Raw genomic sequence first — 14420 nt, forward strand, 5'->3', positions numbered from 1 at the left:
GTAGCAGCAGGCCTTTCACCCTGGGTGCCTTTGGAACTTGCAGATGCAAAGAACATGTCTCATGTCTGCCATTCACAAGACCCCCACCCCGCGTGGATTTTCATGGTGCCTTTTATATGCTAGTGGATGTTAGGCAAAGTGAATGTTCTGGAGGCCCAGATCCCTCCTCTCACTATCCTGGGGATGAGTGTGTGGGCATCTCCCCAGAGCGGGGATGTTATCCCAGCATTCCTTGCTGCCTCCCAGCCCCTCCCCCCCCCCCCCCCCCCCCCCGAGAGACCAGCAGGGTCACTGAGTCTGTTAGCATCTGTCAGGGGGACCACCCTGATATGCGAATTGAGATTCCAGTGCGCTCAGGGATGAGTCCAGGTTCCCTTTGCCTCCCAGTTGCTCAGGGGAACTTCTCTAGGGAATCTGAACACCTCATCTCCCCCAGGACTAAGAAAACCTTTGACACCTACCCTCTGGGCCTGGGAGTCCTGGGTTGGGGGTTTTAGGGCGTTGGGAGGGATGGGCTTTGCGCTGTAGAAAAATCATCCTCCCCTCTCCACTCCACTGAAGCCCACAGAAGCTGGGTTTCATTGGGGTTTCCCCCACACATGTCCAGTTCTTGGGAGATTGGGGGCAAGCTGGGGAGTTGGGGCAAGGAGGCAGGAGGGGCAGGCTGGCGGCTCTGAGCTTCTCCGTGCAGCCCTCGGGGCCGGGTGCCTGGGCAGGAGGGGGGCAGAGCAGCTGTTGGCGATTTATTAAGCAGTCACGGAAAAATTGGTTTATAAATTAACAGCTGTTTTAACTTTAGGGCCTCTTCTTCAGGGAATGGAAGCAGCCGACTGGACCGGGATTGGAGTGTGTGTGAGGCTGGTGGAGGGGGTGGGAGGCGGCAGGCTCCGGCAGCTGGCGTTCTTCGGGGGCAGCCTCAGCTGGCACCTCGGGGGGCACCAGGCAGTGGCCAGAGCAGGGGGTCTCCAGGTGCCCGGGGCTGAGGCTGCCCCCGCCGTGGGCTGCCGGCCTGCTCATTCTTCTCAACAGAATCCCACCTGGGGGCGCCAGAGGGAACAGATACCGCTGTACTCATGTCTGCCACCAGAGGGCAGCCTCCGCACATTGATTTTTGCTTCCCACCCAGGTTGGTCCAAACTGGGCTGAGAGAGAAACCCGGTCCAATTCTGAGCAAGAGAGAAGCCCAGTTCTGTGTATGCAAGCGATCTTGTACTTAACTCTGAAGTCAGACGGTTTGCCTTTGAACGCAGGCTCTGGGCAGAAGTTCTGAGCCTCATTTGCCCCAACTATAAAACAGAGTGAATCTAACGAGGATTAAATGAGACAATACATATAAAAGGCCTAGCCCCGTGTCCAGCACAGAGTAAATGCTCCATATACGTCACGCGTTGCCGATTTCTATGACTCATGTATTTATCTATTCATTCATTCCTCAATCCATCCCCTCTACAACATGTAGTGCGACTGTATTCTGGGCACTATGGCAGGCAGGTGATGATGCAAAGACAGATAGTGGGTAGGACATGTCTCAAAATAGTGTGCTAAGAGTTATGATACTCCCAGTGAGGGGGGAAGGGAGATTGACTTGGATGGGGCAAAAGAACATTTGGGGGTGATGAGAACGTTCTATATCTGTATTGATAGTGGTCACATGTTGTATGGAAATGTTTCATAGAAATTTATATTTAAACTTGGTACATTTTATTGTATATAAACTCTAACTCAATAGAGTTGATTTTTAAAAAAGCACCCAATGTGAATTTACTGAATGGGCAAAGGGTTGAATGATGGATGAATGAATGAATGTGTGTCAATGAGTGTCTTAGATGATTGCCCACCTGTCCTGGTGTCACCAGTGTCCCTACTGAGGGTGCCTTTGCCCTCTTCTCTCGGTGTCCACGGGTTTTCCCAAAGGCGGGCCTTGGAATCCCCAGTCTCTCCCTCCCGCTCTCCATCCCGCCCCCCCGCCCGCCCCCCACCAGCAGTGGCAGGGAAAGATGCCCCAGAGAGCCCAGCTAATGCTCCCTGGCTTCTCTAAGGTTGCTTCCAGGGGCTTCCGGGGGCCTCCTTTCCAGCTGCCACATGCCAACACAGCCAGCTTGACTCAGCTCCGTGGTGCCAAGGTCAGGGTTGTGATGCCCAGCTACAGACACGCAGTGCCAGCAGCGCAGCAGCCCAAACACTGGCCGACTCCGCCACCTTCTGGCTATTTTCGGAACTGCACTCCTGGCGCTCTAGAGAAGCTGGAACCTTTATTGAATACTGACCGGGGAGCCCTGCACTGGGCTGGGGACTTCATTAGTTTCACTTTTTCGAATCGTCACAGGTACCATGTAAGGTGGGCTTTGAGACACGAGGAACCTGAGGCACGGTGAGGCTAAGAATTTGTCTAAGGTCACACAGTAAGTTACAGAGCTAAGATTCCTACCCAGGTCTGTCCAATCTACCCAGTTTATGTTGTCCACTTGACTATACCTTGCTTGGAAGAAAGGAGGGAAAATTCACGATTGAACTCTTTCCCTACCTCCCCAAAAGAGAACAAAGGCTTCACACTTCCAGAGAAGGTGAATGTAGTGCCTCCTGTATGCCGGACAATGTGGCAGGCAAGAGGCAATGATGTGAGGAGAAACGGTGTGCTCAAAATAGTGTGCTCAGACCTACTGTACATTAATAGACACTGTGACAAACTTTGTCAGTCCAAGCAGAAAGACCCATAGTTCAATGGGAGTTAAGTCAAACAAGGTCTTGAATTTGTTCCTTGGACCCAAACGCCTGTGTTTCTAACTCAAGAATAATAACCGAGGAGTGGCATATTATTTTTACATCTCATTTGCATATGATTAATTCTAAGTCAGAGAAAATGGAGGTCACCCTGGCCCCTTGCTTCTCAACCCCTCTGGGATGGGCCTGACGCTGGCCACCTCCCCCAGCCCCTGCTGGGCTCCTCCATCCTCACCAGCCCCTCCCCACTCCTTGCCCCTGCCCACACCTCCCTCCCCCCAGAAGTCCCTTTCCCTTCCTCCTCTGTCACCCACGCAGCCCCCGCCACCTGGCCGCCCACCTGAAAAACTTTTCCCCAAGTTCTTGAGAAGTCGCGTAGGATCCAGGAGAGAAAAATCAAAGTAATAAAACCTCATTTAATTCCTAACGGAGGGCAGAGCTGTGAGCTGCAATTATCTTAATGCTGAGCTATTTTTACTCTCTCTCCATCTCTGTCTCCTGCCTCTCTCTGTCGTGAGGCTTTCTCTCTCCCCCTTTGTCTCTCCATCTCTCACATGTGTTTTCTCGCTCTTTCTTTCCGATGTTTCCTACCTCCCCCTCCTCTCTTTCTCTCACCTCCTGTCTCTGTCATCCTTCCTTCCCTTCCTCCTCCTTCCTGTCTGTCCCTTGTGACTGTTCCTCTGTCAGTGAGGTTCCCCCGTCCCTCTTGGCTCCAGGGTTTAGCAGCCAGAGCTGTGGGTGCCTGGGCAAACAAAGGTTGGGGGAAGAGGGCAAAGACCCTCCCCTCTATCCCTGAAGACCCCATCTTCCAAGCTTAGCCAAGAGAGGAGAGTCTCCGTTCCCAGCTGCCCCAGCCTGGGTCAGGGGAACTTTTCCTGATTCAGGGCCACCCAGAGCTCCAATCCTTTTGGCAGAAGCTCTATGAACAAGCCTCCCTGGTCAAAGGAGCCTCAGCCGCTGTGTTCCCCAAGGCCCTCTCAGCTCGGATGGGCTGTGAGTTTCCACTGGTAGTGATGCCTCCTTGTCCCTGTCCTCTCATTACCCATCCAGCTGTCCTCTGTCCCCTTCATCCCAACCAGGACCTTCCCACCTCCCCAGCACTGGAAGCCACAGGCCTTTCAGCCTCATCTTAGCCCAGTGGCCACTCAGGTTACTGCCTGAGCCATGCCTTTCCTGTGCCTCTTCCGACTCCCAGGACCTCCTCATGTGCACTGCCAAATTGGTCGTTACCGCCCCCCACCGTAACCCAGCTGAAGGAGGGGTCTGGGCCAAGCCAGGGGCTGCCAGAGATGCCCACACCCCTGGGCCAGCAACCTGGCATCTGGCTGTTTCCCCACAAGCATAAAAGTCAACAAACACAGCGGGACTTGAGCCAGGCCTGGGGGTTGGGGGGAGTGGCACTGAGCAGCCAGGGCTTCCAGTGCCCATGGGCAAAGCTCTGCCCTCCTGCTACCCTCTCCTCACCCCCAGAGTGGGCGCTGACTCTGGGGCACTGCATTGTGCCCCTGACCCCATTTTCACAAGACTCCTCTGGCCTCTTGCTCCTTCTCGCTCTGCCAAGGACCCAGCACACTGGGGCTGGGAGTGGAAAAGTTGCTGGGTGGGGGGAGGGGGACGCCTGACTGTTCCAGGCCCGAGGGTGACCAGGAGAAAAGAGAGCCAACACAAACAGAGCCCCAAGAAGACACATGCCTATGTACACGTCTACACACACACCCTCTCGTCACCGCAGAAGGGCATTCAGTCCCTCGCCCCTAGGTCCACAGAGGGAAACACCGGTTCCTGCAAAGATACCCAGGACCTGGACAGATAAACAGGGACACTCCAAACCACAGGGCCATCTCCTCCCCTTTCTCCCCTCCAGAGACACACACAAACGCCTCTGCAGAGAGAGAGAGGTTCACACCTCAGAAACGAGCGCACACACACCTCTCCCCCCTGCTCTATTCCTGCACCAAACTCACACACGTGATGGCACGTGTACTGGTGCATGCTGGCCCCCAACACCCCCAAATCCATCTCCCCCAGGCTGGTTCTGTCTCCCCCACGTTAGATCTGGGGAGGCACTTGAATCCAGGATATTTCACGGCAGGGACACATTCCCCGCCCCCCACGGGAGTGCTCCCAGGATCACAGCCTCATCCCCTTCTACTGTACAGGCTGGAGCTGTGGATACAGTACCCACCCCTCCCCCACCCCCGCAAGCTGGCACAGCCTGCCCATCACCTTGACAGCCTCTGACATCCTCCCCCACCTCACCCCCTCCCCCGCACACACACAGTCTTCCCACACCCTGCCACTCACACCCGCATCCTTGACACTCTGACACACTTACTCACATAGACTCGCACACACTCTCACCACACCGACACCCCCCACACACACACACACTCCCTAGCTATAGGCACTACAGGGCCCCTGGCACTCACTTTCACACACTCCCTGCCATGATGACTGACACGTGTCCCCCCACGCACAACCCGCTCCACGCTCACTCGCTTTCTAGGACACCCCCATTCACAGCGTGGCAGGCTGGTGGTATTCTCTCCACGACCTCACAGGCCTCCCCGTGAAACTCCAAGCATCCACGCCAGGAAGGGGTTAAAGCCAGAGTCCCCGCTGCTGCTCTCCCCTCGGCCTGCCCGCATTATCCTCCCTGCTGGACTCCATCAATAATGCAGCTTCAAGTTCTGGGGAGACGGCAGGGGGCCCCCAGCCCGCTCCCCGCGTCCTGGCTCACACTCCCCGCCCTCCTCCCGGCCCCGGGAGAACACGCTCCTCGGCGCTCATTGGCCCCTGTCTCCTGAGTCCTCCCACCAAGCTCCCGGGCGCCAGTCCCAGGCTGAGGGGACGGGCTGGGCACCCCAAGGCTGGGGCCGGAGGGTGAGACCCGGAGAGACGGAGCGAGGCAGAGGCAGAGACAGAGACAGACATGCGGAGAGGGAGCAAGGGAGATAGAGGAAGGGCGGAGAGACATTGAGAGAGAGCGAGGGAAGGAGGGGAGCGACAGGGACCCAGACCCGCGAGCCGGGGAGCCCGGGGTGCGGGCGCGAAGGCACCGAGGCACGGGCGAGCCCCGGAGCCCGGCGGGGTAGGCGAGCAGGCGGCCGCCCCCCGCCTCCGCGCCCCCTCCCCTCGCCGGCGCGGTATTTTTATCTGTGCGTGAACAGCCCTCCGGCTCCTTCCCGCCGCACTCGGCCCGCTGTCGCCGCGGCGCCCTGAGCAGCGCGCCTGGACCGCAGCCCCGGACCCCGCAGCGCGCGCCCCGCCCACCGACCACCCGCCCGCCATGGACCCCAAGGACCGCAAGAAGATCCAGTTCTCCGTGCCCGCGCCCCCCAGCCAGCTCGACCCCCGCCAGGTGGAGATGGTAAGGGGGCTGCGCCCCAGCCCCGGCAGCGCCCCCCTCACCCCCGCTAAACACCCAGGCTCCTCTGCGCTCCGGGGTCTGAACTGGCCTGGGAGACGGGGGCGAAGGAGTCCCGGGCCCGCCTCGGACGCGGCGGGGACGTGGGGCAGCGCGTGAAGTTCGCTGGAGACTCGTGCAACTTTTTCCCCCGGGGCCTCGGTCCTGATCCCGGGGCGGGAGAATCCTGGGCTGCCCCAGGGAGGGCAGACGGTCCTCCGGACCCTGCACAGTGTCCTCCTTCCCTAAACTCCCACGCGGACCACTGGTGCCGCTCAGATGTGAGAAACATGGTACACTGACCTATTACACAGAGCAGGCCTCCGCCCAGCTGCCCCACGCTCTGGCTTTCTGTCTAGTTCCACCCTGTGTGCCTGGGCTGGGGTCGCCAGAACCTTGTTCTGACCTCTAGACAGAGCCACAGCATGGCAACAAGGGTGGGGGGGATGATGACCAGTCATCACAGAAGCCAGAAGTCCTCCTCAGACTCAGAACTCAGACAACTGAGTTCTCTGGACAGCCTTTCTGGGGACTGGAGGCCTCCAACGGCTTGAGGTGGGGGTGGGGGGTGGGATGTGATGGAGGGAGAGAAGAGGGTTCTGCCCCCCACCCCGCAACTTAGCCATTCACTTGTTGCTGAGATGCAGCTGGCCCCCCACAGCGCAGTGAGAGTGGAGCCAAGTCATTTTGAGGAGAGCTAGGTGGCCATGGGGGCGGGTTGGGTCCCCGGCCCAAGCAGCTTTTGGTCTGGAGGGCAGTGTTGGGAGCTTGGCAGAGGGAGGTGGCAGTTTCAGCTTAATTCACCTGGTTCTCTTTGTGCATTTCCCTGGAGCTCAGAGGGGACCTAATTAACTGACAGTTGGTCTGATTGCCAAGCTGGGGGGAAGGCGGGGGAGTCACTAGGAGTGCTCAGTGTGCCCCCCACCCCCCGGTGCAGCTTGGCTCATGTACCAAGGAGGGCAACTTTTTTTTTTTATGAGGACTGGGTGAAGAGTTCTGGGACCCAGAGCCAGGCCCCCAGAGACCACACCCAGACCCCTGTGGGTCTGAGGGTCAGACCCACACCTGAGCCTCAGTGTGAGGTTGGAGGTGCCTGCAGTACCAGGCTCAGCCTCCCTCTGCAACTGGATCCACTTTCCCTGGAGCCCTTGAGCTGACCTTAGGTAGGCAGGGCCATGTGGGTGCCATGGCCCATGGGGCATCTTCCACAGCCAGCTTCAGGTCCTGAGGTCTGATGTCTTCAAAAATGAGAGGAAGGGCCTTGGTAGGGGAAGACAGAAAGGGAGCTGGCAGTTCTGGAGTAGCCATGGAGTGGGATGGGCGTCAGCTGGGAGCCAGTGATGCCTTTTTCTTGTCCCTTCCCTGCCTTGGCATGCTGTGTGACTTTGAGCTCTTTGCTGAACCTCTCTGAGCCTTGGGTTTCACCTTGGTAAAATGAGGGGGTTGGGTGAGCTATGGAGTTCCTTACAGCTCTGACAGGCTTTGATTCAAAGGTTCCCTGGGGACTCCAAAGCACTGTTTGTTCCCTGATGCCTGGGTAGGGGGTGGGGAGTGGGCTGCAGGTGTCTGTCCTGCCCCACCTCCTCCCCATCTCTTTCTCTATCTTCTTAGATCCGGCGCAGGAGACCAACCCCTGCCATGCTGTTCCGGCTCTCAGAGCACTCCTCGCCAGGTGGGCCCCTACCCTGCCCCCTAGTCCTGGCCCCATCCTAACCCTGATGCCTTCTTGGGGCCCCTGCCAAAGTCCCATGAGTAGGAGACTGAGCAGAAGATGGGGGGGTTAAGGTCTGGGAGCCGAACTCAACTGGGTTCATTTATTGACCAGGCACCTCCCAACACCAGGAGGGAAAGGGCACAGAGACTGAGCCTTTGGGGAAAGTAATTCAGATTCTTTCTCTCTTCTCTCTCTCCCTCTTCTCTCTTCTTCCTGGCTCGGTTCACTGGTGGCCTCCCTCAGAGGAGGAGGCCTCACCCCACCAGGTGAGTTTCCAGGGGCAGCTGGAAGGAGGGATGCCAGGGCCCTTTGTGATGGGCTGCAGGGGATTACTTCCCAGCGAACACACAGTGCCACCCAGGAGGACATTAGCATATCAATTGGCACCTCGGTGAGAGTGCCTGGTGCCAGGGTGCCACCCACACCCTGCCCTTGTCTCTCCTCTGCCCTTGTCTTTCCTCTGCTCAGACTCAGGCTGGGCCTCCAGAACGCAGGGTCCTGATCTGAGCCAGGCCGTGTCTATGGAGCCCCTCCCAAAGCCACCAGTTAGCCTCAGCCTCGGTGCAGGAGGTGCAGGACCCGAGGGGCAGCAGCGCCTGGGCCTGGACCTGAGAACAGAGGCTAGCCCAGTCTGCCTGGGTTGCCTTGGTGGGATGGAATGGAGGGAGGGTGAAGGACAGGGGCCTCTGTAAGCCCATTTAACCTGGTACTTCCCCAGCAGAGAGCCTCAGGAGAGGGGCACCACCTCAAGTCGAAGAGACCCAACCCCTGTGCCTACACACCCCCCTCGCTGAAAGGTACTGTCTCCCACCCATCAGTTGGGCTGTCCCCTTGACCCCTGCAACTGGGCTGACATTGGGTGTGTGTGTGACACGTTGAGCTTTTGTTGGTGGGGACGGATAGTCTTGTGTACCCACCCCAAGCCCTACTTAGAGACCAATTCTTTCTTAATTTGGCCTTGTAAAAAGAAGGAGCCCAGGGGCTGAAAAGGGTGGCATGGGTCTTAAAATTAGGTTGTGGGGTTGAAAGAAAAGAGGTACGTAACAAGTAGCATCGGCTCTGCACCTCCTTTGCAAGCACGCACTGGGCCACCTCCCCCTCCTTCTCCCCGAAGGGCACCTTCTTTGGGCTGCACCCCTTGCTCTCCTCTCCCATTCCCGTGCCATTTGCACAGGTCTGCACACCAGTGTTCCTGCTTCTCCTTTCTATACCAAAAGGCAAGTCATTCCTATAGCACTCACTTATCAAACACCTAGTGTATGCCAGGCCCCCCTGGTGGGTGCTGGGCAAAAATAAGAGTAAGATTTGGCCTCAGCCCTCCTGGGGCCCTTCACCTCAAAGGGTCAGGGAGAGTTACAGAGGAGAGGGTGTTTAAGCTTGGATGGGAAGGCTGAATGAGAATTCAACAGGCAGGCCAGGCGTGGAGGGGCATTCCAGGGAGGGGGAGGAAGGTGTGCAAAGGGAAGCTGGTGTGAAATCACAGGGGGCTTCAGGGCCGGCCTGGAGACTTGGCTTCCGGGGGGAGCTGGGGGAGATACACCTGGAGGAGAAGGTGGCACAGGTGGGGGTGTGAGGAGGGTCTCTTCCTAACTAAGCCTTAGGATGCCTTCCTACACCCACCTCAGCTCCCACCTGAGGCTCTTCCTGCCTGGCCAGCCCCACCTCCCACGGAGGCTGGGAGGGAGGGAACCAGAAGGGTATGCGGAGAGCTCCCTCCGGGGTGGGTTTAATGAGTTCCCAGTGACCAGCCAAGTCAACAGGTGCACCTGTCAGCCTGCTGGCCAAGGTTGGGAGCAGAGAGACTGGGAGGAGAGGCCAGAAGGGCAGGAGCCCTTTCTCTTCCTCAAGGACAGGACGAGGCAGGGGCAGCAAGCGGGCAGTGGGTTCAGCTTTTGGAAGGCCTTCCTACCTGTAGGGATGTGGGGAAGGCCAGCCCCTGAAGCAGGCATGAGGGAGGAGGTGGCATCTTCCCAGGAGAGAATATGAGAAATCTCTCCCCTCCCCATCCTGGGCTGGGCTGGGGGCAAGTGCGTGTGAGAGGGAAGAATCACCCTTGGACTCTTGATTGTGAGCGAGGGGCAGAGGGCTGGGGTGAGAAAGATGCCAGAAATGTGCCCCCGCCCCCGTGGCCCCTTTGGGCTGCAACTTAAGGAGTGTCTGAGTGGGGAGAGGCAGGGCGGTGGAAAGGGGCCAGGAGAGGGTGCGGGGGCTGTGCTGGGGACCTTGGAGCTTAAAAAGGGCCACTTGGGTCGGGGGAACTCAGGTTCCCAGAGCTGGAGACAGAGGGATTAGGAGACAGTTGGGAGGATGAGGGGGAGACCCCAGAGAGCCCTGGGAGGCACGAGGCAGGCGAGGCACGCGGAGGCTCACGGGCGCCAGCACAGGGCTGCGCACACCTATTGTTGATACTGTGGCTCACGAACTGAAGAACTGAACTCTCCACCCCCGGCTGCTCGAGCTGCCACCTCCTCTCCTCCCTTCCTCCCTTCCCCAACGCTCAGAGGACCCTTCTGAACCTGCAGGGCACTGTGTTATAGGCTTTGGCTCCTTTCTGGGCAGGGAAAGCATCTGGCAGGGTGGGGGACTTGTAGGTGGAGAAGCTCAGGGCCCCCAAGGAAGGGTGGACACTGAGTCTTGGCTTGAGGGGGTTCTCCAAGGCCGAGCTCTCACACTTGGCTCAAGGTGAAACTTTCCCCAAGGACAGGGTGGGGTAATTTATCGCACTTTTATTGCCTGGGTAGCTTGCCCAGAGCCAGCAGGAGGCACCGGGTGGAGCTCGGGGCAAGGCAGGGCAGCGGGCAGGCACAATGCACCCTCTGTGCCTGGCCCTGAGTTGGCAGGAGAGCGGTGCCCTGCTCCCTACACTGGAGGTTTCCAGCCTGGATCTGCCCCCTCTGGGCTTTCTGAGGGGAGGGGCTGCCTGCGGAGCAAGGAGGAGCTGCAGCAACTGCAGGGCCCAGCTCGTCAGCACCTGGTCTCTGGGCCTTGACTTTAGTGACCCAAATGCTCTAAAATCCCACCAGCTCCTGGCTCCCCTGCTGCCTCTGTCCCAGCCACTCCTCCCGGGGTCCCCTCAACCCCTGTCGTTCTCCCAGAGTCCCCCAGCCCTGGCCCCTTTCTCCTAACCCCCTAGTCCTTTCCATCTTTTGGAAACTTCTCTCCAGCTGCCCACACTGTTCCCTTGCTAGGTCCTATCCCAGCAGGCCTTGGTGGCGTTGGGGGGGTGGGTGGTGTTCACTGCTTTCTAGGTCACCGCAGAGGGAGATGAAGCTTGGGGATGTGGGTCAAGATTGTGGGGGCCGCGTCTGAGCACGCTGCATCCCCAGGCACGGACTTCACTGGCTGCAGACTATTATGTCCTCAGCCTCAGAACTGTTCCTACCTCTTAGAGCCTAGGGCAGGGGTGTGTGGAGTAACATCTACGATGGGGCAGTGCCGGGGAGTGGGGACCAAGCCCAGCATGGGGTGGTGGGCAGGATCGGGGTAGCAGTGAGCCCTAATCAGGCTGGGCACTCCCCTAGAAATTGAAAGGGACACATCCCCCAGGGCCTGGCCCACGGGCCCTGTGCCTTCTCCAGGGGCTGTAGCTGGTGGACAAGCTCCCCAGCCAGGGACTGTTAAGCTGCTGCTGTACCCGCCTGGTCTTGTCCGGCTTGGCAGGAGCTGCCTGGTGCCGGCCTCTGGGAGAGCAGCACCTTTGGACAGCTTAGGAGCCAGACGTGATCAAGAGGCTACCCCCTGCTGCTTCTGCCCTGGTCTGGCCCCCAGCGGGCTGACCTGCAGCTTTTAGCTTTTAAACTAGACCCCTGTGGGGGATTAGCTCTGCCCCAGGCCCACAGGAAGGAGGCTGGGGACTGGGCCACATGCCTCTCCCGCTTCTTGGGCCTGGCTGAGCCCTGCCTTCCCGGCCCCCCTGTACCAGCTGTGCAGCGCATTGCTGAGTCTCACCTGCAGTCCATCAGCAACCTGGGTGAGAACCAGGCCTCAGAGGAGGAGGATGAGCTGGGGGAGCTGCGGGAGCTGGGCTACCCAAGAGAGGAGGACGAGGAGGAGGAGGACGAAGAAGAGGAGGAGGACGAGGACAGCCAGGCTGAAATTCTGAAGGGCGGCAGGGGGTCTGGTAAGCTGAACGGGCTGTGAAGCCTGGGTTCCACCACCACAGATTATGTGGGATCCTCCCTGAGTGTCCTGGAACACCCCCTCCCGGTTCACATTTTCTCACACATGTAAAGGGCCTCCCCACTCTCTCATCCCACAGGATGCCTTGCACTCAGCCTTATCTGACACCTGGGCTGTTCCCATCCTTGACTCAGTCCTTCTCCCAATCAGGTTTCCTCCAATAATTCCTCTCTTCCCTAAGAATTAAGGCAAGGCCACCTGAGGTTTGAGGCTAGACCCAAGAAAGGACTTCCCATCCACGGCAGTTGGGAGGTGCAAGGAGATGGGGGATAGTGGGCTAAGAGTATCCAGTGCCCCATCGCCTGCATTTCTGAACACAGGATGTGGTCTCTGCTGGGGGGCACAGGGCTGGTCGATAAGTCCTCTCCAGGAACCTGTGGCTCTTTTCCCATTTTTTATTTCCTAGGCTGGAGGTGAGAGGGTGCCCTCTAGTGTCTAGATGGAGAATGTAGGATTCAAGAACCAACTGCGTTGGCTGCAGCTCCAACCCCAGCTGCCTGGGAAGAGAGGGGCCAGGGAGGGGCATGAAACCTACACAGAAGGCCTCAGAGCTAGAGACCCCAGATCCCCAAATCTCCACAGGGAGTCCCAAGGCCCAGAGAATTCCTAGGCAGGAAGATCTCAGCCCTCCCAGGACTGTTCTTTCTAGGCCCAGGCCATCCACATCTATCCCTCCCAGTGCACCTTAAACGTTTTGGTGCCATTATTTATGGAGATGAAAACTAGCCAACCACTCCTGCTTGACGTGTCCATCCCTTGCACCTCCCCCCAAGATGGCGTGGGCCTCCTCTCTGCCTTGGCAGCGGGGGCATCGGTCATGGGAGCAAAATCTCCAGCTGGAACAGGTGAAGAGGAGGTGAGAGGAGACTGTTCCCTTAGGAAAGCAGCAGGGCAGTGGGTCAGATGACAGGATGACCAAGGAGCAATATCAATTGGCACCAGTCTTGGAGCAGCTCCTAAGTGCCGGCGCTGGGCTGCAGGGTATGCACTATTATCTTATGTAAGGCAGTCTACACAATTTCCCTCTTACCATCCCCTTCAAAGAGGTCACAACGGACCTGTCTAAGTCATATGGCTAGTCATTGCAAGAGCTGTCTTAGTCCAGTGCTCTCTTCACTATACCACGATACCCTCCGAAGGCTTAGCCACAGCCACCTGAGAGACTCGGCTCCTGTTCCAGGACAGCCAGATGGATACTCAGAGCCTGTGCTTTTATCCCTTCTTTCCCGTCCCCAGCTGGGCAGAAGACTACTTTTGGTCAAGGTCTGGAGGGTCCCTGGGAGCGTCCGCCTCCTCTGGATGAGCCCCAGAGAGACGGAAGCTCTGAGGACCAAGTGGAAGATCCGGCATTAAATGGTGAGGTTTGCGGGTGGGTGGGGCTGGGGAGGCGGGGCTGGGATATTGGCGGGCGTGGCCAGACCCTAAGTCCATCTGCTTGCCTTGCAGAACCTGGGGAGGAGCCACAGCGCCCTGCTCACCCTGAACCTGGCACATAGGCACCAGCCCTGCATCTCCCAGAAGTGGCGAGGGCACTGCTGTTCCCCAGAAACCCACTCTGTCCCCACCCTATTTTGTACCCTTCCCCTCACTTGCTAGGGCTGCGGCTTCTGACTTAGAAGACTAGGGCTGGTCTGTGTTTGCTTGTCTGCCCACCTTTGGCTGATGCCCAGAGTCCCTGGGCACTTGCTGCCTGATGCCTACCCCTGCCAGTCATTCCCCCATTCACCCAGTGGGTGGTGGGATGTGAGACAGCTTGCATTGGGAAATCCAGTAAATGGGGGACAAAGGTTCATCCTTCACAAGTCTACTCCCCAGACCCTCTCCCCTGGGCACAGGAAACCCACAGGGCAGGACCCTAAGATCTGGGGAAAGAGGGTACTGAGAACTTTAAGTGCCCAGAGATCCTTCTCCATCCCCTGGGGAATTCCAAGTCACCACCCCTCTCACTGGCTTCTACCAGGGCCCAGGATTCAGGCATCCTTTCCACAGCCTCAACATTTTGGAAATCTTCCCCTTATCAACTGCTCCCCAGCCTGGGTGCCTGGAAGATGGACTGGCAGAGGCTGCTTTGTTGCATTTTGTTTGTGCTTTGATGCCAGGAATGCCGCCTAGTATAAGTCCTTAGGGGGGCACATGGTGGGGGAGCCAGGCTCTCCTTGTCCTCCAGCTGCTCTGCCCCCTTCCCTCCTTCCCTGACTCCAGGACTGAACCGCTCCCATGCTGTAATAAATCTTTGTAAATAGCTGCTGAGACTTCTCTTTCAGGGGGAAAGGAGAGGGAGGAGGTAACAGGTTTCCCTGTTACCCTGTGGTGGTCATCCAAGGGTCAGGTCCTCGACCCTAGTGTCCAGTCCTCTAGTTTGGAGCCTTGACTGCTGACAAGCTCCGAGCCCTCTTGGGA

General features: G+C 58.2%; 1 protein-coding gene across 2 annotated transcripts; it reads left to right on the forward strand.

Annotated features, from left to right (window-relative positions):
* Positions 1-6000: 6000 nt before the first annotated feature.
* On the forward strand, positions 6001-14262 carry PPP1R1B (protein phosphatase 1 regulatory inhibitor subunit 1B). Of its 2 annotated transcripts, none has more exons than XM_060133465.1 (7): positions 6001-6091; positions 7739-7799; positions 8085-8107; positions 8560-8638; positions 11764-11961; positions 13257-13376; positions 13467-14262. In XM_060133465.1, exons 1-7 carry the CDS (start codon positions 6011-6013, stop codon positions 13514-13516), a joined length of 612 nt encoding a protein of 203 aa, XP_059989448.1. In that variant the 5' UTR covers positions 6001-6010; the 3' UTR covers positions 13517-14262. The 2 variants fall into 2 exon arrangements, with proteins under 2 accessions (XP_059989448.1, XP_059989449.1); XM_060133466.1 differs by having other exon boundaries at positions 8563-8638.
* The last annotated feature ends 158 nt before the right edge of the window (positions 14263-14420 follow it).

Source organism: Lagenorhynchus albirostris, chromosome 20, assembly GCF_949774975.1.
Source record: "Lagenorhynchus albirostris chromosome 20, mLagAlb1.1, whole genome shotgun sequence".
NCBI lineage: Eukaryota > Metazoa > Chordata > Mammalia > Artiodactyla > Delphinidae > Lagenorhynchus > Lagenorhynchus albirostris.

Excerpts from the sequence above, each read along its gene's own strand:
- PPP1R1B (XM_060133465.1), top strand. The coding sequence starts at position 6,011 with ATGGACCCCAAGGACCGCAAGAAGATCCAGTTCTCCGTGCCCGCGCCC. Across the intron at positions 6,092-7,738 it reads ACCCCCGCCAGGTGGAGATG|ATCCGGCGCAGGAGACCAAC; the intron begins GTAAGGGGGCTG and ends CTATCTTCTTAG. Across the intron at positions 11,962-13,256 it reads GAAGGGCGGCAGGGGGTCTG|CTGGGCAGAAGACTACTTTT; the intron begins GTAAGCTGAACG and ends TCCCGTCCCCAG.